Source organism: Camellia sinensis, unplaced genomic scaffold (assembly GCF_055761805.1).
Source record: "Camellia sinensis isolate YWXY unplaced genomic scaffold, ASM5576180v1 Unanchor1, whole genome shotgun sequence".
Taxonomy (NCBI): domain Eukaryota; kingdom Viridiplantae; phylum Streptophyta; class Magnoliopsida; order Ericales; family Theaceae; genus Camellia; species Camellia sinensis.
The window spans coordinates 23,768,693-23,791,919 of NW_028128987.1; the positions used below are offsets into that span (position 1 = coordinate 23,768,693).

The window sequence follows — 23,227 nt, forward strand, 5'->3', positions numbered from 1 at the left end:
AAAATAAAATTATTTAAAAAATATATCTCATTTAAAATTGTTGCTTAAGGTCTCAAATACCTTGAGTAGGCCCTAGGAAAATTAATGAAGCCTAAAATTCTAAGCTACTCTCTCTCTCTCTCTCCAATTGTAGCTAGCTTACCTCCCAAACTAATTTCAATAAGATTCATCAGCTAGTAGTAGGTTGAAAACCGTGTGGGTAAAAATATAGTAGACCACGTGTTTTGAGAAAATTGTCTTGTGAGATGTAGGAAACACTATTGAACAATGAAAAATATTATTAGATATTTAAATTTAATATTTTTATATATTCAGGGGTCTAATTAATATTTTTAGAGGTAAAATGAGAAGAATTGTGTAAAATGGCTTGCCTATAATGAGGTGAGACCAGACCATGTGTATATATACTAAAACAGTGTTTACAGAATAGGGAATAGAATCAATCAATCACAAAGTAAGAGGCAAGAAATCTGTGACTATGAAATCACGGATTCTATTCCAACCTACACTATAAATAAAATATTTCAATACTCTCCCTCAAGCTGATTCAAAGATATCAACCAAACCCAGCTTGACAATAAATGATTGAAGCAAAGAGGGTCCCATTGATTTAGTAAACATGTATGCAGTCTGTTCAAAGGAAGAAATAAATGGAGTAACATGACCTACTCGAACTTTTCCTCGAATGAAATGAACAACCTCAATATGTTTGGTCCACTCATGAAGAACTAGATCCAAAGAAAGCATGATACCAGACTTCTTGTCACAATATAACTGAGAAGAAATGGTTTCCACAAATCCTAATTCAGAAAGAATTGACCACAACCATAGAAGTTCACATTTACGCTGAGCCATAGCTTGATACTCAGCCTCCAGCCTCACCTGAAGAGTGTGAGACCATAACCTGTTTCTTACTCTTCCACTATAACAAATGGTTATCGTAGAAAGTACATAAACCTGAAGTCGAGCATCTATCAGTCTTTGATCTAGCATAATCTACATTTGTGAAACAAGAGTCTAGTTTGGGTACTAGTTGAGAAGAATAACCCTAAACCTGGACAAGACATGAGATATCTTAGAATAGGGTAGACCGCATCAAGATGAGCTGTGTGTGATGTATGCATAAATTGGCTAACTACACTCATAGCAAATGCTAAATTTGGTCGTATTTGGATTAGGAATAAGCTCCCCAAACTTAGCAGAGAGCTTAAGATTTAGATCCATAGGTGTAGAGGCAGGTTTACACCCAAGCATGCCAGTATCTTGAAGAAGATCCAAAGTGTACTTTTGCTGAGACAGAGAGATCCCTCTACGTGACTGACCAACGTCAATACCCAGAAAGTATTTTAGATGACCTAGATCCTTGATGTCAAATGTTCTCCCAAGTTCTTGCTTCACTTGAGCAATGCCATCAGCATTATCCCAAGTAAGAATGATATCATCCACATACACCAACAAAATGGTGCAACAACCATTGGGACGACGACAAATGAAACACGTATGATCAGAGTGACACTGAACAAAGTCTATGGAAAGGATAACATGGCTGAAGTGGCTGAAGTAAGCATGAGGAGATTGCTTGAGGCCATAAAGAGACTTGCGCAAATGACACTTTCTCCACAAATTCCCTTTCAACCCGAAAATCAGTGGAGGATCCATGTAAATTGTCTTTAGCAAGTCACTATGAAGAAAAAGCATTCTTGATATCCAACTGATGAAGATACCAATAATGGTCTACAGCCAAATAAACAAGAAGGCGAACATATGTCAATTTGGCAACAGGAACAAAAATGGCGCCAAAGTCCTGACTAGGAATCTGTGTAAATCCTTGGGCAACAAGGCTAGCCTTGTAGTGATCAACCGACCCATTTGGAAGATATTTCATACTAAACACCCACTTGCAGCTCACAGTTGTGGCAGAAGAAGGTAAGGACTCAAGAGTCCAAGCCTCATTTTGTTCCAAGGCCACCATTTTTGTATGCATCCTGAATCCAATGGGGATTCTGATTCTGAAGAGCCTCAAAGACTGAGTGAGGAATAGGGAGAGTCAAGTTTCCTATGGATAGCACAATAAGAATCTGAAAGACCAACATAAAAAAGACTTGGAAATGGGATGATTAGTACTGCTAGGAAAGCCATAGCAAGCAGGAGGAAAAAGAATATGAGAGGGATAATGGTGTGGTGAAGGATGAGAAAGAGATGAAGTGAAAAGTGAGAAGCAGTACCTGAACTTGAAGCCGAAGGGGAAGTTGGAGGGTATGAAGCACGTGGACGGCGAGAGTAAGTCTGAAGAGAGTGAGCAACAGGAGGGGAAGACCTGGGAGATGACAAACCAGACGGAGTACATGGAGTAGCGAAGTCAATAATGGCAACATGATGAGTTGAAGAAGACATGTTGCCAACCAGATTAGAAGTAACAGCTTGCATAAGAGGATTAGAATGAAAGAAAGGAAGAGTCTCACAAAAAGTAACATCTAAAGAATGATAAAAACGGTGACCAATAGGGTCATAACATCGATAACCTTTGGAAAGAGCAGAATACCCAACAAAAATACTCCGAATTGCTTTATCATCTAACTTAGTCCAAGAAGGGCTGCAATTATGGACAAAACAAGTACACCCAAACACACGAGGCGTGGTTGAAAATAAAGTGCAATCGGGTTTGAGAACTTGTAAAGGAGTCAAACCCTGCAGAACTCGACTAGGAGTCTAGTTTATGAGATAAACAGTAGAACTGCAATGTGCTAGTAAGACTTGGGAACATGCATACCACAAAGTAAACATGTAAATATATACGTGATATGACGATTCTTGCGCTCAGCGACCCTGTATTGGTCCGGAGTGTAGGCACATGCGAGTTGTTGCAGAATACCAAGCCAATTAAGATGAGAGCAAAAAGCATCAGAGATGTACTCTCCACCATTATCAGAGTGAATATTCTGAACGACTTAATGAAATTGGGTTTTGATTATTTGAAGAAATTGAGTAAATAAAAGAAGAACTTATATATATATATATATATATATATTTAAAGGAGATAAACCCATGTGCAATGAGAATAATCATCAATAAATGTAACATAGTAGCAATGACTAGAAAAAGCAGTGACAGGGGATGGCACCCAGACATCTGGATGAATAAAATCAAACATGATAGGAGCACGAGACATGAGAAATATAACTAGAATGAGTATGCTTGGAAAGTTCACAAACAACACATTGAAATTTTTTATGTTTGCAAGCTTTATTTAGAGAAGGAAAAGGTAAACATAAATACTGAAGATTGACATGTCCTAGGTGAGCATGCCATAGTTCTAAAGTTTGTAAAGTAAAAACAGGAGATAATGACCCAGACAAAATAGCTTGCAAACTAGAAGCATATGGTGAAGAAGAGGGTGGCTAGCCAAAGTAGTAGAGTTCATTATGCTCATTACCCCTGCCGCAAATCCTCTTCGAACTCAGGTCTTGTAACACACAATGAGTAAGAAGATGATAACACAATTAAGGGATTTAACAGGGCGACTAACTGACAATAAATTATAAGCAAAATTAGAAATATGGAGAACAGAATGAAGAGTAATAGTAGAAGACAAGGATACATCTGTGAGAATATATTGTGAAATATATTGTGAGTCTTACACATTAAACTTAGAGTCCTATTAGAGGCATGATTGTATTAGAGTCATGATAGTATTGTATTTGTATTTCCTTTTTGGTTTAGGAGGTAGGGCTATATATATTCTAAGGTCTGATTGTAATTGACACACATTGAATATATGAGATACAGAAAGCTATTCAGAAATCTTACATGGTATCAGAGCCTTGTTCGAAACCCTAAGTCCACGCCTGTTGTTCGAAGTTGTCGCCGATTGTTCGAAGTCGTCTCTGCTCTTTGGTCTTCTTCACAGTTGCGACTTAGGGTTCGTGGGTCTCTCGGGTTCGTGGGTCGCGTCTTCAGTCATCATCAGCAACTCGAGATCAGCTTCAGCCCGTGCTTCGTCGCGGCTCAGTTTTGGTCCTTCTAGTTCGCGAACTCAGTCCCTCTGGTTCGCGAGAGTCATCACCGTGCTTCTGATTCAGGTCGCGATTGTCTTCCGCCGTTGTCCACAACCATCGCGACTCACCTCGCGATCGTCTTCAGCTATCGCGACTCCGTCCTGTCTTTTGAATCTTCTCTGGTTCGTGATCTGTCGTTGGACTCGTGAAGTTGAGTCGCTGCCATTGCTAGACCCGCGAGGTTGGGTCATAGCGACATCAAGCTGCCTTCTCTCTCTGTTTCGACTGGTCCAGTTCTCTCTCTCTCTCACTATTATTTGATCATCTGGTGGTATAAATATATACCTCTTATATAAACTCTGTTTTATTAAAAAAAAAAAAAAAAAAAAAAGGACTCTTCTTTGGCCACTCAGTTATCTGTTATTGCATTTTAACCCTACAAAATTTTGGGTACACTTGAACCCCTTCGTTTTCTAGTTATTATGATGCCTCTGGCTTCGGATGAATGTGCCTACTGCCATCAAAGAGGTCATTGGAAGTATCATTGTCCCAAGAAGGGATGTTTGTTTGCTTTGTCTGTGTTTGCCTCGTCTTCTCAGCAATTGCCGATTAAGTTCTGCGCTCCTCCTCTGAGTACCGTTCGGCCTCCCACCGATTCTACTGTATCTGCTCCGGCTCCTAATCTTGACTTAGTTTCCTTGACTGCTCAGATTAGTCAGTTTCAACATACATTGTGTACCTCCCAGCCATCTATGTTTGCCTTCATTGTTTTCCCTCTTCGTTCAGGTTTGCTTGGGTCTTCTTCAGGTATTTCTTCGTCTGTTTGGCTTTTTGACTCTGGTGCCTCTCATCATATGACTCCCCATCTCTCCTTACTTCAAAATTGCACTCCTTCTCCTTTTCCTATTACTGTCAATGTTGCTAATGGGTCTGGTATGTCTGTTATATCTGTTGGGTTTGTCCTACCGTCTGCTATGTCTGCGGTCTCTATTCCATCTGTTCTTTATGTTCCTCAATTATCTGTCAGTTTATTATCTATCAGTCAACTTGACGCCTCTGGTTTTGATGTTTTCTTTTCCTCTTCTATCTGTTCTGTGCAGGATCGGATGTCTAAACAGCAGATTGGGACTGGTCGTATTACATCTACCTTTGACAACCTCTCCGACTGCCTTTTCCTCTTTTCAGTTAGATTCTCTGTCCAGTCCTTTCTACTTGTGACATTCTAGATTAGGGCATTTGTTTGCTGACCGCTTACGGTCTTTGGCTCAATCAGGTATCTCGGGAAAAGTTTCTCCTAGTGAACTTACTGAATGTCAGGGGTGCAAACTTGCCAAGATGACAACCTTACCTTTTCGTAAAAGCACTTCTATATTTGATATACCATTTTCTTTAGTTCATACTGATGTTTGGGGCCCTTCTCCTGTTCTCATCAAAGGGGGTTCTGCATACTATGTGTCATTTGTTGATGACTGCACCCGTTACACTTGGGTTTATCTTATGACTCATAAGTCCGATTTCTATCAGATATACCGTACCTTTCAGTCTATGATTACTACATAGTTTGGGTCTACTATTAAAGTGTTACTGTCTGACTTGGGTGGAGAATATTTTAAAACTGAGTTTTGTGAGTATTTGGCCAATTTGGGTACCATTCACCAAACTTTTTGTACAGATACACCTGCCCAAAATGGTCGTGCTGAGCGTAAACACCGTCATCTCCTTGAGACAGCTAGGTCTCTTCTTCTCTCTGGCTCAGTTCCGACTCAATTCTGGGAGGAGGCAATTCTTACTACTGCTTTTCTTCTCAATCGCATACCTACTCTCATTCTTTCTGGTCGGTCTCCTTATGAGGCTTTGTTCTCCCAACTTCCTAACTACTCCCTCCTTCGTGTGTTTGGGTCTGCCTGTTTTGTCCTTCTTCCCCGCAAAGATAGGACCAAACTTAGTGCCCGATCTGTCCTCTGTGTCTTTTTGGGTTATAGTCCTACTTAGAAAGGCCATCAATGTTACGACCCTGTTTCCCGTCGTCTTTATGTCTCCCGTCATGTTTCTTTTCTCGAACGTCTGCCTTACTTTCAGCTTCCTGCTGTCACTGCTCCAATTTCCAAAGAGGATTGGTTCACGTTGACCTATTTCCTTCTAAGGTACCGTCTGATGAGTACATCTCCACAGTTCCTTATGAACTTGTTTCATCTTCTTCTCCTGCTTCACCTTTGGCTACTTCTCCTCTTTCAGTTTGTTCTCCTCCTCCGTTGTTAGTTTATTCTCGTCGCAAGGCTCCTCCTCCACCAGTTGTCTTTACCCCTACTGCTGATCTTCCTGCTGCTGCCGACTCTGATCCTGCTACACATCGATATCCTACTCGAGCGCGTCATCCTCCAAACAGGTTAGGTTGGTCTAATACATGTTTTTCTGCTTTCTATCGTACTTTTTTGTCTGCTATTCACTTTTTTTCAGAACCTCAGTCTTACAAAGAGGCATGTCAGGACCCTCATTGGGTTCACGCTATGGAAGATGAGTTGTCTGCTCTACAGAAAACTAGTACTTGGGAGCTGGTTACTTTGCCTGTTGGTAAAAACTTGGTTGGTTGCAAATGGGTCTACAAAGTCAAGACTCATTCTGATGGGTCTCTTGAGAGCTACAAAGCTCGTCTGGTTGCCAAAGGTTTTTCTCAGGAGTATGGTATTGATTATGAGGAAAGATTTGCTCCTGTTGTCAAGATGACTACTGTCCGTACTTTGATCTCTGTCGCTGTTATTCGTTCTTGGCCTCTTTATCAGATGGATGTTAAGAATGCTTTTCTTAATGGCTATCTCACTGAGGAGGTTTACATGCGTCCTCCTCCTGGTCTTCCCATTCCTCTGGCCAAGTTTGTCGTCTTCGGCGTGCTCTGTATGGTCTGAAGCAGTCTCCTCGTGCTTGGTATGATCGCTTTCAGACTGCTGTTACCGAGCTTGGGTTTCATTGTTCTGCTTCCGACTCTGCTTTATTTCTGAGACATACATCGGCTGGTTTTGTTGCTCTCTTACTCTATGTGGATGATATGATCATCACTGGCTCTGACTCTTCTGCTATCTCTGAGGTCAAGCAGCATCTCTTCCGCACCTTCGAAATGAAAGATCTGGGTCCATTACGGTATTTTCTTGGTATTGAGGTTGCTTCTTCTCTAAAGGGCTATTTTCTGTCTCTGGCTAAGTATGCTAATGAAGTCATTCACCGTGCTGGTCTTACCGCTACTAAGATTTCTGATACACCTATTGAGCTTAATGTGAAGCTTAATTCTACTGATGGTGTCCCTCTGGATGATCCTACTTTACATCGCGAGCTTGTGGGTTGTTTAGTTTATCTGACAGTCACTCGCTCTGATCTTGCTTATGCTGTTCATGTGGTTAGTCAGTTCGTTTCTGCTCCTCGCTCTACCCATTGGGTTGCTTTGGTTCGCATTCTTCGCTATCTCAGGGGTACCATATTTCAAAGTTTACTGTTGTCTTCTACTTCCTCTTTGGACCTGGTGGCCTATGCTGACTCTGATTGGGCTGGTGAGCTCTACCCATTGGGTTGCTTTGGTTCGCATTCTTCGCTATCTCAAGGGTACCATATTTCAAGGCTTATTATTGTCCTCTACTTTCTCTTTGGACCTGGTGGCCTATGCTAACTCTGATTGGGCTGGTGATGTTATTGATCGCAAGTCTACGTCTGGTTTTTGTATGTTTCTTGGTGATTCCTTGATCTCTTGGAAAAGTAAGAAACAATCAGTCGATGCCCGCTCTACTGCCGAAGCTGAGTATCGTGCTATGGCTCATGCCATTGCTGAGATTGTTTGGCTTCGTTGTCTTTTGTCTGATTTGGGTGTCTCTCAGTCTTCTCCGACCTCTCTCTATTGTGACAACCGCAGTGCTGTTCAGATTGCCCACAATACTGTCTTCCATGAGCGGACAAAACACATTGAGATTGATTGTCACTTTGTTCGCCAACATCTGCAGTTTGCCTCTATCTCGCTTCCTTTCATCCCTTCAGCTTTGCAACTTACGGACTTCGTCACCAAGACTCACATTACTGCTCGGTTTTAGCTTGTTCTTAGCAAACTCTCTGTGTTTTCTGCTAAAACATCTTGCGTTTGAGTGGGGGTGTGAGAATATATTGTGAAATATATTGTGAGTCTTACACATTAAACTTAGAGTCCTATTAGAGGCATGATTGTATTAGAGTCATGATAGTATTGTATTTGTATTTCCTTTTTGGTTTAGGAGTTAGGGCTATATATATTCTAAGGTTTGACTGTAATTGACACACATTGAATATATGAGATATAGAAAGTTATTCAGAAATCTTACAACATCACCCTTAAGATGAACATGAGAAGTAGACCCATCCGCTAAACACACAGTTTGAGACACATATGAACTGGAGTAAAAAAACAGACAACTTACCAATCATATGATCATTGGCTCCAGAATCCAGAACCCAAGTAGGAGTAGACCGAACATGGAAAGCATGAGGAGTACCTATGGCCAGAGTAGTAGTGGAAGCCGATAGACCAAGTGCATGTGTAGAGAGTGAGCCCTGAAGATGACTATTCTGGGACTGAAGCTGATCCAAGTTTGTAGTTCGAGACGAGACAGGAGAGGTAGTGGTATCAGCAATAGTGGTAGTCAAGGGATGAGCCTTCCGAGCAACACGAGGTTTCAACTCAAGATGAAGCTTGAAACAACAGGCCTTAACATGCCTAGGCTCACCACAGTGATGACAAATAACCCTGCTTGCTGGAGCTCGTGTCACGACCCCAAACCGCCCCTAGTAGTTTGGTGCCGTGATGGCCAGTAATTCGAGATTACCGAAGGCCAACTTTCAAAAGTGCAACACAATCAGAGTATAATAAGGGGCTCACAAATGCGGAAGCAATAAATCAAAATATAAGTGGTCCATAAGAGCAGTGCATAAGTCTAATGAAATGGCATACATCTTTACAACTTGAGTACAACAAAGTAAAATACGTATTACATCTTGATCAATAGGCTTCTCGAGCCGACATATACAAAATACAGTGAATACAAGCCAAGAAGCATGATTTTCAAGATTCGCCGACATAAAAGAAATGACATCGCCGACGTGAATACAAAACAAAGCCGACATAATCATGGATCCAAAACAAGCTTTCAAAAAAACATTCTAGGCGTCGCCGACGTCCTGCTCATCACCTACATATATATAGAGAGGGTGAGCTTGGATACTCAGTGAATGGTACTAGAAATAAAGGTTTTGCATGAATATAGCCGAAGTCTTTCAAAACGAAACATGCCAAAACCACACGAATATTAGCCGAGATCTTTCCAGAGCAAAACACATCAAAACTTTATCAAAACAAGAAATGAACCGTATTCATATATCAAGTCTTACAAGTCTCAAGCGATGCTCACTAGCATCGGCAAAACCCAAATCAAGCTTTCCGAACAAACAAGTCCACGTGGTAAGCCGTCAGTGGCAAAACAAGGACTGCACGATCCGTAATCGATTAGCCAAAGGTACTGCGAAAGTTTATAGTCCTCCAGCACAAGGGACTTGTGTTACTTAAGCCCGTAGCTCTTTTTAACACGATGGTCTTGTGTTACTTAGGCCCGTAGCCCGCTTTAACACGATAGTCTTCCCAAGAAAGGACCGTATCCTTTTATACTTAGTGCTGCGAAAGTTTAGAGTCCTTCAGCACAAGGGACTTTTATACTTGGTACTGCGAAAGTTTAGAGTTCTCCAGTACAAGGGACTTTTATACTTGGTACTGCGAAAGTTTAGAGTCCCCAGTACAAGGGACTTTTCAAGAATGACATCAAAACAAAGCTTATACTTGATACATCAAAACAGAGCTATTCATTCATGCTTAACAAATACTTTCGTCAAAACAAAGCAAAGCAAGATTTATCAAAACAGTATAACATAACTTTATAAAAAATACCACTCACTTAGTTCTTCAGGTGTAGGCTCAAAGTGAAGATCAAGGACCTACAATCACATGGCAAATCACATTCTCAAAACAAGCTTTATATGCATGCAAATGATCTCGGTATTCTCACCAAATCCAAGTCAATAACAAAGCAAAACATGTTGGGAGTTTAAACACTGCTCCCGTCTCATGAAAACAAACTGGGTACCAATCAGGTCTTTGCCGAGGTCCTACACCTCCTTGCCGAGGTGTGGTCCCGATTGCCTCATTCAAAAACAAAGTCGGGAAAACTTGGGTTTCCCTTTGAAGAACATGAAGAATATGATCATGAGGAAGATGAATGCAAGATCATAACTTGTTACAAAAATCTGAGATTTCATGCCATGAGTTCAAAACATGGACCTGGGTACCCATACAAGAAGGTCATGCAAGAACAAACACAAAAACATGGTTTTTGCTCTAAACTTTCGGATCAAAACGAGACTTTCTTCAAGAACACATGAATACTATCTTTCTCTTCCGAAACCAACTTCAAATCGATGCATGACATGCAAAACAAATCCGATCATGCAATGCAGCTAGATGATCGATAAAAACAACAAGAGTAGGTTAAGATTCTAACCTCAAAACTCGAATCCAACGGTTCAAATCACAAAGATCAAGCTTGGAAGATCTATTCTCACTCAAGAACTTCTCCTCCTTCTCTCTAGAGCTTCTCTCTCTAAAGGCAAAGATTTGAGACAAAATGATTTGTTTCTAGGTCTGCCGGCTGTCTTAACAATCAGCTCGGACACATGGCGTCACCGGGTTGGTTCAACTCAAAAGGTGATTGATTGATAAGACAAGTCTATGACAAAGCGTACACAGCAAGCTAGGGCAAGACACATCGGCAAGTAATGACATCGGCTAAAGTCAAAGCTTCGGCAACAAGATAACAAAGACATCGGCTAGGGAGGACGACACTTGACTAAGCTGTGCCACACCTTGGCCGGGGTGTGCCACACCTCGGTCTAGGCCATACCCGCCCAAGGACAAGGATCATTAAGTGCATAACATCTCGGCAAAAAGCCCGAGGTGAAGATGGACGTCAACCAAGGGGTTCCAAGGCAGCTCTAGGTACAAAGGTTCAAAGGTGAACTAAGCTCAAGATGACCTCGGCTACACACCAAGCAAGGAACAACATCATGCAAGTAATACTTAAACAAAACAAGGCAAGGCAAACCCTTCAAAACAACACAACACAAGATCATGCATGAATATATGCAAGTATGACAAGAGTAAGGTGTGGGTCGCTACAGCTCGGGAGGTAGAATGAGCAGCAAGAGCCATCTAATTAGTAGATGAAATAGGAAGAGAAGATGGCTGAACCAACTGGCGGCGAAGTTCCTCGCTATCAAGAATAGCAAATGCATGCCTCATACAAGGATGTCATAGGAGATGTATTTAAAATCCAAATCCGAAGAGACTCGAATTCAGGTTTTAAACTCATCAAGAATTGGTATGCATGGAGAAGTCCCATCCTTTTGACCACAATAGATGCTGCTGTCTCAGGAAAATCACTCACTCAATGGCTCATGTTGGGCCAATTTTTCCTGCCGGGGCTGAAGATAGCCAAAGAACTTAGCAACAGAAAGATCTAGAGCTCCTTGTGATGCATGAGAAATATCCCGATAAAGCTAAAAAATTCAGGAGTCATGACGAGCATGAGCATACATTTGCGAGAGAGCACTCCAGAGACGAGGAACAATATCACAATACATGAACATATTATAAATACGTTCCTCCATAGAGTTAAAAATCTAGCCCAAGAGAGTGTAATTATCAATGTCCCATTGAGCTCGTTTAGGATCATCATCAGGTTGTTTCTCAGTCTCCTGAAGCCAACCAGATTTGCCTTTACGCCCAAGATAAAGACGAAGAGAGGGACTCCAAGCTGCAAAACTCTTTCCATTGAGTACCACAAAATTCTTTCCATTGAGTACCACACTGGTAATACGATGAACAAAAGAAGGGGTGATAGAAACATCAAACCCAGGTGGGATAGGAGGAGCAATAAACCCCGCAGTGGTCACAGGCATCTCAGAAGCCTCAGTCATGATCCAAAACAAAAGACCCACACAAGAATAGTGGAAGACCTGCAAGAAAAACTCAAGCAAAGAAGCCGAAGACATGACGTACCACAACAAATGCTACCAAACAAATTGGTAGCCCAACAATTAGATAAAAAATAGTGAGCACATGGTTACCACGAACCAGGTCAAAACACGAACCAGCAAGCCCCAAAAATGGACTGCAACAGGGCTGAAACCACCCTAGGTGGTTTGACTCACACAGAATAGACCTTAGATGGTCTGTTCAGAGGCTGGGTTACAGCCTAGAGGTGCCGACTGGGCTTGTAGAGGCTACAACCCTAACACGTTGGCCACAGCCTAAAATACTCAAAATGTCATTTATCAAAGATAATTATTTCAATGAAAAACCCTAATATATGTGGGCTAGAAAACCTAATTAAAATAGGAAACTGAAGACAAATCTTTATGCATGCATGTTCCGCATCAGTTGTCCTTGTCATGTTGAAGGTTTTGGAGGACACGAGGAGATTAAAGATGAACAAGTGTATAAAATTATAGCCTAGCTGAGTATTTCATTTATTGAGTGGCCTTTAAAACCCTTTCCTTTTTGTTCATCTCATTCAAATACTATTTTAATTTTTTATATGGATCTAGTGTTGGCATTAGACTTGTATGGAGCTGAATTGAGTTGTATGGAGCTGAGTTGAGTTGATGCTCCTGGCAACTGTGTTTCTGGAAGGAAATTAGCTAATTGTCCCCTATTATGGAATAGAACTTTTCCATTTTATGACTTACTCTCCCAAAAATAACCTTTACCATTTCCTAATGCTGTTATGACCACCATCACGAGCCTTCTCTGGTACCATCGATGTCGTCACGAATCACCATCATTACCAGCAGCATTGTAACAAGCAAAAGCCCTGCTTCCTCTACACTTCTGCTTCCATCTAGACCACCCCAATTTCAGTACCTCTAGGATTATATGCTAACATCACTATACGATCCATTACCTTGGAGTCACTAACATTACCACCAGACTACCATATTCTAACTACTACCATATTCTAACTACATCACAACCATTCCCAAATCTGTTTTCATCACTAGTGCCACCATCCCCAGACCTTAATTGCAGCTACCATTGCTTACACTACTATTGCTGTATTGCTTGTGTTGTCCTGATTATTTGTAAATATATCTTTTCTGCCCACAAACATAGATTTACTGATATAGTGTGCAACAAAAAAAAAAGTGGAGCCTTTTTTATTCTAGTAGTTTGCGCTTGTACTTTTATTTCAAGGTTTGCATTTTCTGATCAAATTGTTGTGTGGTTTTAAAATTTCATTATGAAAGTGGTTGTCATCTGAGTCTTCCAAAAGTTTGAAGTTTCAATTATCTGCATGTAATTAGTTTATAATTTCATTCTGATTTGCTCTCTGATGGGGTTTTATTGCTCTCCCAATCTGTTGCAGTAGACTGTGTACAGCACATCTAATTTTTCAGGTGTGTTAGTAGATATCCGTAGTGCTATGCATCATATGCTGATTCCCTATTTATTAAAATGGCCTGAAAGTGTAGCATTGTGATTATGTTTCAAATTTCATTCAATAATTGCTCTTTTTTTTTTTCTTTTTTCTTTTTAATATTGAGTAGGTATAATCTGTGAAACATGAACATCCAAATCCTTAGTTGATATTTTGTTAATTCAATAATTGCTCTTTTTTTTTTCTTTTTTCTTTTTAATATTGAGTAGGTATAATCTGTGAAACATGAACATCCAAATCCGTAGTTGATATATTGTTAATTCTTGCTATTTATGATGTCATTTTCTTGTTAATATATTTTTAATGCTTTGATGTTGATTCATGATTTTATTTTTATTTTTAGGTTGAATCTGAAATATTTTGTCTCCATGGTGGATTGTCTCCCTCCATTGAAACCCTTGATAACATACGCAACTTTGACCGTGTTCAAGAAGTCCCTCATGAGGGTCCAATGTGTGATCTTTTGTGGTCCGACCCTGATGATCGTTGTGGTTGGGGTATCTCACCCAGGGGTGCTGGATATACTTTTGGCCAAGTATGTTATTCTTGCTTCCTTTTTTCTTTTGTGGTGTATATTGCTTCCTGGGGAGGAAAGAGGGGCTTTATTTTCTAATTGTATTGTTGTGCTTACAGGACATATCTGAGCAGTTTAACCACACCAATAACTTGAAACTAATTGCCAGAGCACACCAACTGGTTATGGAAGGATTTAACTGGGGACATGTAATTACTTCCCCAACCTTCGGAATTTATTTGGTGTTTATTCTGTTGAGAGTGAGATTTGTTGACTGACTGCTTTTCTTATTACAGGAGCAAAAGGTAGTCACTATATTTAGTGCTCCTAATTATTGTTATCGCTGCGGCAACATGGCATCCATCCTGGAAGTTGATGATTGCAAAGACCACACTTTTATTCAGGTCTCTCTCTCTCTCTCTTTCACAGATGCTCGTGGACACACATGTAACACATGCTATTATTAGTATTAGGATAATGTGAGGAGATCTATCTCTTACCGTAGTTTGGTGTATGTTTCTCTTGCAAATACTGTGCCAGTAGAGCAGAGCTTGAAATGATATGTCCATTGTTGGTTGCAGTTTGAGCCAGCTCCCAGGAGGGGAGAGCCTGATGTAACACGGAGAACACCAGATTACTTCCTATAATACTTGAATTATTATTGCTCAATTCAACTGGCGAGCGTTTGATGGCTGGTTTGTTTCTGTGTTGGGATGGGAGCTAGTTTTCGATAATTTTAGAGTTATATAATTTTGCGCGATGGTAGTGGTAGTAGGGTAGCAGAAAGAATGTATAATCTGCAGATACGGCTTCCTTTGATTCAGTTATTGAAATTCTTGCAGTAAAGAGGCTACAAAGCTGGTAACATCAGCAGCATATGTACCGCTTCAAGCAGACAATGTCCCCCTGTCCGTCGCCCGCCCCCCCCCCCCCCCCCCCCCCTACACTTCGTTTTTGTACCTTCTTGACGAAGAATGGTACTCAGGGGCCGGGAGCTGTAGATGAAAGGAGTGTTATTTATTTCTTTTTCTTTTTTTTAGTCGCTATCCTATTCTTCGAATCAACTATTTTCTAATTGGTGCTTTGATTTAGCCGCATACTCTCTCCACATACCTGGATGTAAAATAGTTTTGCTTATGCTGTGTTTGGATTTCAGATTCATCAAGGGAAAATGTGAACAGAGTTACTTAATACTCATTAGTTTTGCGTCACTAAACAAAAATATGATTTTTTTTTTTAAATTTTTTTATTTTAACAGTTATATATATTCACTTTCTTCTTATTTTTCTAACCCAACCAAAAAAGAAAAAAGAAAATAAGAAAAAGAAGCTTCTAGTCTTTTGTGTACCTCTCTTTTTTTTGATCTTTTCGTTTGTTTTTTCTTTTCCACGAAGTGAAGATTCAAAGAAACCTTAGTAGTTGACATACACAGCTAAATTCATTGACTGGGCTTGTAACACTTGCATTGCATTTGGTGGGGTTGGTTTGCATTAAACTCTCCAACACTGAGAAAAACTGATGGAAGGGAACTATAATTGTAAAAGTTTGATAGATGACTTTTTGCATTGATATTTAACTTCGTTGCTTCATTAGAGCGTATTAACATGTGGCAAATTATATTCATACATAAAATTTATATAAAAATTACTACAAGAATGACGTGTTAGTCATATTATTGCAAATATAAATTATCGTTCATAGGTATTTTGTTTTAAAATGAAAGGTTACTATTCAGTCACATTCACGTTTGGGTAATTTTATTTACTTTCCACTCGTTGCTATGCATGAAACATCCTAATAATCATGCTTTTAAATGGATGGACTTTTCTCATGTATGCCTTGCATATGGTATGCAAGGCACGTACACCCTTCCATTTTGCATTTACACATTTATATGTATTGGGTTATATCAAAATATTTGGAAACTTACACATTGGTGACCTGCTAAGCAGGTCACTTTCCAGGTAAATTAATAAAATAATATATTATATGACTAAAGGTGTAAATGGTCACAAGAAAAGTATAAGTTTTCAAGAAAGGCGTAAGGAATTTCAGAAAAGGCGTAACTGATTACTGAAAAGTATAAAGAAAGTATAAATCATTTACACCTTTTATGAACACTTACTCCTTTTGTGTAAGAATTTTTGGCATAAGATTTATACTCTTTGCTTCGAACATACACCTTTTGTGGAAGCCCAAGTTAAAGCTTTTCGGAAGTCACTTATACCTTTTGTGAAAAAATAAATTTATCAAATTTACAACTTTTGCTTCAGCTTATACCTTTTCGTGGAACTGCTTATCTTTTTTTTGAAAAGTTACTCCTTTTGTGAAATAATTTTTCTCATAAGATTTATACTTTCTTTTTCTTCAAACTTACTCCTGTTGTGAAAGAGTATATAACCACAAAAGTATAAGTGTTATGCCAAAAATTCTTACACAAAAGGAGTAACTTTTCAAAATATATATAAGCACTTCCACGAAAAGGTATAAGGTTAAGAAAAAGGTGTAAATTTGATGAATTTTTTTTTCCACAAAAGGTATAAGTGACATCCGAAATAGGTTTAAATTGGCCTTTCACAAAAGGTGTAAGTTCGAAGAAAAAGTATAAATCTCATGCCAACAATTCTTACACAAAAGCAGTAACTTTTCAAAAATGGTGTAAATATTTTCACGAAAAGTATGACGGAGTAACATTTCAAAGCGTTGATAACCAGAAAAGGAGTAACAAGGGGTTCATTTCAAAATGTTCGTAAACACATAAGGAGTAGCATATGTTCATCTGAAAGTAGTAAACACAGAAGGAGTAACATTTCGAAGTGTTCATAAACCCAATTGAGACAACCACTGAACAAATCAAAGGGTCGTGACCCCCGCTGACCACCCAAGCGTCGGTGGGCTCCGGTGCTCACAGCCTTCTGAGATCGGCACCTCCACCGCAAATCAAAGGTTTTTTGAAAGATTGGCTATCGATCTTGGTCTCTCTGTGTCGATGTCGGTCTCTCTCTGTCGATCCCTGTTTATCTCGGTCTGTCTCCAGCGATCTTGGTATGTCGGTGTCCATGTGGGTCTCTTCTCTGTCGATCTCTGTCGATTTCGGTCCCTCTGTCGATCAGTGTCCATCTAGGTCTCTATGTCTGTGGATCTCAGTCTATCTCTCTCTCTCTCTATCTCTCTGTCCGTTGCTCTATACTAAAAACGGTATCTATATCTGTCGATAACAGTCTGTCGATCAGTTATACCTTTTGTGGAAAAATAAATTCATCCAATTTACACCTTTTCCCTAAGCTTATACCTTTTTGTGGAAGTGCTTATATTGTTTTGAAAAGTTACTCCTTTTGTGTAAGAATTTTGGCATAAGATTATACCTTTTCTTCGAACTTACACCGTTTGTGGAAGGATAACTTAAAACTTTTTCGCAAGTCAGTTATAGCTTTTGTGAAAAGATAAATTCATTAACTTACACCTTTTGCTTAAGCTTATACCTTTTCGTGGAAGTGGTTATATTTTTTTTGAAAAGTTACTCCTTTTGTGTAAGAATTTTTGGCATAAGATTTATACCTTTTCTTCGAACTTACACCGTTTGTGGAAGGCCAACTTAAACCTTTTTCGGAAGTCACTTATACCTTTTGTGAAAAGATAAATTCATCAAATTTACACCTTATGCTTAAGCTTATACCTTTTGTGGAAGTGCTTATATTGTTTTCGAAAAGTTACTCCTTTTGTGTAAGAATTTTTGGCATAAGATTTATACCTTTTCTCCGAACTTACACCTTTTGTGGATGCCCAACTTAAAGCTTTTTCGCAAGTCAGTTATACCTTTTGTGAAAAAATAAATTCATCAAATTTACACATTTTGCTTCGGCTTATACCTTTTCGTGAAACTGCTTATATTTTTCTTGAAAGTTACTCATTTTGTGAAATAATTTTTCTCATAAGATTTATACTTTTTCTTCAAACTTACACCTTCTGTGAAAGAGTATATAAGCACAAAAGTATAAATGTTATGCCAAAAATTCTTACACAAAAGGAGTAACTTTTAAAAAATGGTGTAAGTATTTTCAGTAAAAAGTGTAAGCTTAATCAAAAGGTGCAAAATTAATGATTTTTTTTTTCCCCAAAAGGTATAAGTGACTTCCGAAATAGGTTTAAGTTGGGCTTTCACAAAAGGTGTCAGTTCGAAGAAAAAGTCCAAAGTATAAATCTTATGCCAACAATTCTTACACAAAAGGAGTAACTTTTCCAAAATGTTGTAAATATTTTAATGAAGGAGTAACATTTGAAAGCGTTGATAACCAGAAAAGGAGTAAGAAAGGGTTCATTTGAAAATGTTCGTAAACACAGGAGTAACATATGTTCATCTCAAAGTAGTAAACACAAAAGGAGTAACATTTCGAAGTGTTCATAAACCAATTGAGACAACCACTGAACAAATCAAAGGGTTCGTGACCCCCGCTGACCACCCAAGCGCGGTTGGCTCCGGTGCTCACAGCCTTCTGAGATCGGCAACTCCACTTGCACCGACGCCGCAAATCAAAGAATTTTTGAAAGATTGGCTATCGATCTTGGACTCTCTGTGTCAATGTCGGTCTGTCTCTGTCGATCCCTGTTTATCTCGGTCTGTCTCCAGCGATCTTGGTCTGTCGGTGTCCATGTGGGTCTCTTCTCTGTCGATCTCGTTCCCTCTGTCGATCAGTGGCCATCTAGGTCTCTATGTCTGTCGATCTTAGTCTATCTCTCTCTCTCTCTCTCTCTGTCCGTTGCTCTATATTAAAAACGGTTCTCTTTTACATTGACATACTTGGTTGGATTTGGGGTCGGAGTCGCTATTCCAAGCCCTCACAGACTCGTCTTCTCTGAAACGGAGTTCTACTGGGACAAAGGCCAAGCCCTCCGAAACGCCCTTGTCTCTCACATTGCCATTATCCGAACAAGAAAAATACAGTGTGATTGGATTTTAGGAACTTACAAAAAAAACGGAACTTGGACGTTTTGCGAAGTTACTTACATCTCTTTGTGGCATAGATCCATATGTTTTCTCCGAACTTACACCTTTTCTGAAAGTCCAACTTAAAGCTTTTTTGGAAGTCAGTTATACCATTTGTGAAAAAATAAATTCATCAAATTTACACCTTTTGCTTAAGCTTATACCTTTTCGTGGAAGAGCTTATATTTTTTTGGAAAAGTTACTCCTTTTGTGTAAGATTTTTTGGCATAAGATTTATACCTTTTCTTCGAACTTACACCGTTTGTGGAAGGCCAACTTAAACCCTTTTCGGAAGTCACTTATACCTTTTGTGAAAAGATAAATTCATCAAATTTACACCTTTTGCTTAAGCTTACACCTTTTGTGGAAGTGGTTATATATTTTTCGAAAAGTTACTCCTTTTGTGTAAGAATTTTTGGCATAAGATTTATACCTTTTCTTCGAACTTACACCTTTTGTGGAAGCCCAACTTAAAGGTTTTTCGGAATTCAGTTATACCCTTTGTGGAAAAATAAATTCATCAAATTTACACCTTTTGCCTAAGCATATACCTTTTCGTGGAAGTGCTTATATTTTTTTTGAAAAGTTACTCCTTTTGTGTAAGAATTTTTGGCATAAGATTTATACATTTTCTTCGAACTTACACCGTTTGTGGAAGGCCAACTTAAACCTTTTTCGGAAGTCAATTATACATTTTCTGAAAAGATAAATTCATCAAATTTACACCTTTTGCTTAAGCTTATACCTTTTCGTGGAAGTGCTTATATTTTTTTTGAAAAGTTACTCCTTTTGTGTAACAATTTTTGGCATAACTTTTATACCTTTTCTTCGAACTTACACCGTTTGTGGAAGGCCAACTTAAAGCTTTGTCGGAAGTCACTTATACCTTTTGTGAAAAGATAAATTCATCAAATTTACACATTTTGACCCTCTCGTGGAAGTGCTTATATTTTTTTTGAAAAGTTACTCCTTTTGTGAAATAATTTTTGTCATAAGATTTAAACTTTTTCTTCAAACTTACACCTCTTGTGAAAGAGTATATAACCACAAAAGTATAAACTTGATGGCACAAATTCTTACACAAAAGGAGTAACTTTTAAAAAAAAATATAAGCACTACCACGAAAAGGAATAAGGTTAAGAAAAAGGTGTAAATTTGATGATTTTTTTTTCCACAAAAGGTATAAGTGACTTCCGAAATAGGTTTAAGTTGGCCTTTCACAAAAGGTGTAAGTTCGAAGAAAAAGTATAAATCTCATGCCAACAATTCTTACACAAAAGCAGTAACTTTTCAAAAATGGTGTAAACATTTTCACGAAAAGTATGAAGGAGTAACATTTCAAAGCGTTGATAACCAGAAAAGGAGTAACAAAGGGTTCATTTCAAAATGTTCGTAAACACAGAAGGAGTAACATATGTTCATCTCAGAGTAGTAAACACAGAAGGAGTAACATTTCGAAGTGTTCATAAACCCAATTGAGACAACCACTGAACAAATCAAAGGGTCGTGACCACCGCTGACCACCCAAGCGTCGGTGGGCTCCGGTGCTCACAGCCTTCTGAGATCGGCACCTCCACTGGCACCGCCGCCGCAAATCAAAGGTTTTTTGAAAGATTGGCTATCGATCTTGGTCTCTCTGTGTCGATGTCGGTCTCTCTCTGTCGATCCCTGTTTATCTCGGTCTGTCTCCAGCGATCTTGGTCTGTCGGTGTCCATGTGGGTCTCTTCTCTGTCGATCTCTGTCGATCTCGGTCCCTCTGTCGATCAGTGGCCATCTAGGTCTCTATGTCTGTCGATCTCAGTCTATCTCTCTCTCTCTCTCTCTCTGTCCGTTGCTCTATATTAAAAACGGTTCTCTTTTACATTGACATACTTGGTTGGATTTGGGGTCGGAGTCGCTATTCCAAGCCCTCACAGACTCGTCTTCTCTGAAACGGAGTTCTACTGGGACAAAGGCCAAGCCCTCCGAAACGCCCTTGTCTCTCACATTGCCATTATCCGAACAAGAAAAATACAGTGTGATTGGATTTTAGGAACTTACAAAAAAAACGGAACTTGGACGTTTTGCGAAGTTACTTACATCTCTTTGTGGCATAGATCTATACGTTTTCTCCGAACTTACACCTTTTCTGAAAGTCCAACTTAAAGCTTTTTTGGAAGTCAGTTATACCATTTGTGAAAAAATAAATTCATCAAATTTACACCTTTTGCTTAAGCTTATACCTTTTCGTGGAAGTGCTTATATTTTTTTGGAAAAGTTACTCCTTTTGTGTAAGATTTTTTGGCATAAGATTTATACCTTTTCTTCGAACTTACACCGTTTGTGGAAGGCCAACTTAAACCCTTTTCGGAAGTCACTTATACCTTTTGTGAAAAGATAAATTCATCAAATTTACACATTTTGCTTAAGCTTACACCTTTCGTGGAAATGCTTATATTTTTTTCGAAAAGTTACTCCTTTCGTGTAAGAATTTTTGGCATAAGATTTATACCTTTTCTTCGAACTTACACCTTTTGTGGAAGCCCAACTTAAAGGTTTTTCGGAATTCAGTTATACCTTTTGTGGAAAAATAAATTCATCAAATTTACACCTTTTGCCTAAGCTTATACCTTTTCGTGGAAGTGCTTATAATTTTTTTTGAAAATTTACTCCTTTTGTGTAAGAATTTTTGGCATAAGATTTATACCTTTTTTCGAACTTACACCGTTTGTGGAAGGCCAACTTAAACCTTTTTCGCAAGTCACTTATACCTTTTCGTGGAAGTGCATACATTTATTTTAAAAAGTTACTCATTTTCTGTAAAAATATTTGGCATAACTTTTATAGCTTTTCTTCGAACTTACACCGTTTGTGGATGCCCAACTTAAAGCTTTTTCGCAAGTCAGTTATACTTTTTGTGAAAAAATAAATTCTTCAAATTTACACCTTTTGCATCGGCTTATACCTTTTCGTGAAACTGCTTATATTTTTCTGAAAAGTTACTCCTTTTATGAAATAATTTTTCTCATAAGATTTATACTTTTTCTTCAAACGTACACCTTCTGTGAAAGAGTATATAAGCCCAAAAGTATAAATGTTATGCCAAAAATTTTTACACAAAAGGAGTAACTTTTCAAAAATTGTGTAAGTATTTTCAGGAAAAAGTGTAAGCATAAGCAAAAGGTGCAAAATTAATGAATTTTTTTTTTCACAAAAGGTATAAGTGACTTCCGAAATAGGTTTAAGTTCGGTTTCACAAAACCTGTCAGTTCGAAGAAAAAGTATAAATCTTATGCCAACAATTCTTACACAAAAGGAGTAACTTTTCCAAAATGGTGTAAATATATTAACGAAGGAGTAACATTTCAAAGTGTTGATAACCAGAAAAGGAGTAACAAAGGGTTCATTTCAAAATGTTCGTAAACACAGAAGGAGTAACATATGTTCATCTCAAAGTAGTAAACACAAAAGGAGTAACATTTCGAAGTGTTCATAAACCAATTGACACAACCACTGAACAAATCAAAGGGTTCGTGACCCCCGCTGACCACCCAAGCGTCGGTGGGCTCCGGTCCTCACAGCCTTCTGAGATCGGCAACTCCACTTGCACCGCCGCCGCAAAGCAAAGATTTTTTGAAAGATTGCCTATCGATCTTGGACTCTCTGTGTCGATGTCGGTCTGTCTCTGTCGATCCCTGTTTATCTCGGTCTGTCTCCAGCGTGGATCTCTTCTCTGTCGATCTCTGTCGATTTCGGTCCCTCTGTCGATAAGTGTCCATCTAGGTCTCTATGTCTGTTGACCTCAGTCTATCAACGGTTCTCTTTTACATTGACATACTTGGTTGGATTTGGACTCGGAGTCGCTATTGGAAGTCTTCCCAGACTCGTCTTGTATGAAACGGAGTTCTACTGGGAGAAAGGCCAAGCCCTCCGAAACGCCCTTCTCTCTCACATTGCCATTATCTGAACAAGACAAATACAGTGTGATTGGATTTTAGGAACTTACAGGTTTTCGGGGGAAAAAACCGAACTTAGACGTTTTGCGATGTTACTGACATTTCTTTGTGGCATAAGATTTATACTTTTTCTTCGAACTTACACCGTTTGTGAAAGCCCAACTTAAACCTTTTGTGTAACAATTTTTTTCATAAGATTTATACTTTTGCTCCGAAGTTACACCTTTTGTGGAAAAAAAAAATCATC

General features: G+C 38.9%; 1 protein-coding gene across 4 annotated transcripts in view; it reads left to right on the forward strand.

Annotated features, from left to right (window-relative positions):
* LOC114258843 (serine/threonine-protein phosphatase PP2A catalytic subunit) overlaps positions 1-15,251 on the forward strand; it is a 53,732-nt gene extending 38,481 nt beyond the window's left edge. For 2 of the 4 annotated variants that reach the window (XM_082910869.1, XM_082910871.1), the window contains 4 exons: positions 13,890-14,081; positions 14,180-14,269; positions 14,357-14,464; positions 14,642-15,251. In XM_082910869.1, coding sequence (XP_082766995.1) covers positions 13,890-14,081; positions 14,180-14,269; positions 14,357-14,464; positions 14,642-14,707 — 456 coding nt within the window. In that variant the 3' untranslated portion in view covers positions 14,708-15,251. Of the gene's footprint in view, positions 1-1,193; positions 13,506-13,889; positions 14,082-14,179; positions 14,270-14,356; positions 14,465-14,603 lie in introns of those variants that run through there. The other 2 variants (XM_082910870.1, XR_014357598.1) reach the window with 2 other exon arrangements.
* The last annotated feature ends 7,976 nt before the right edge of the window (positions 15,252-23,227 follow it).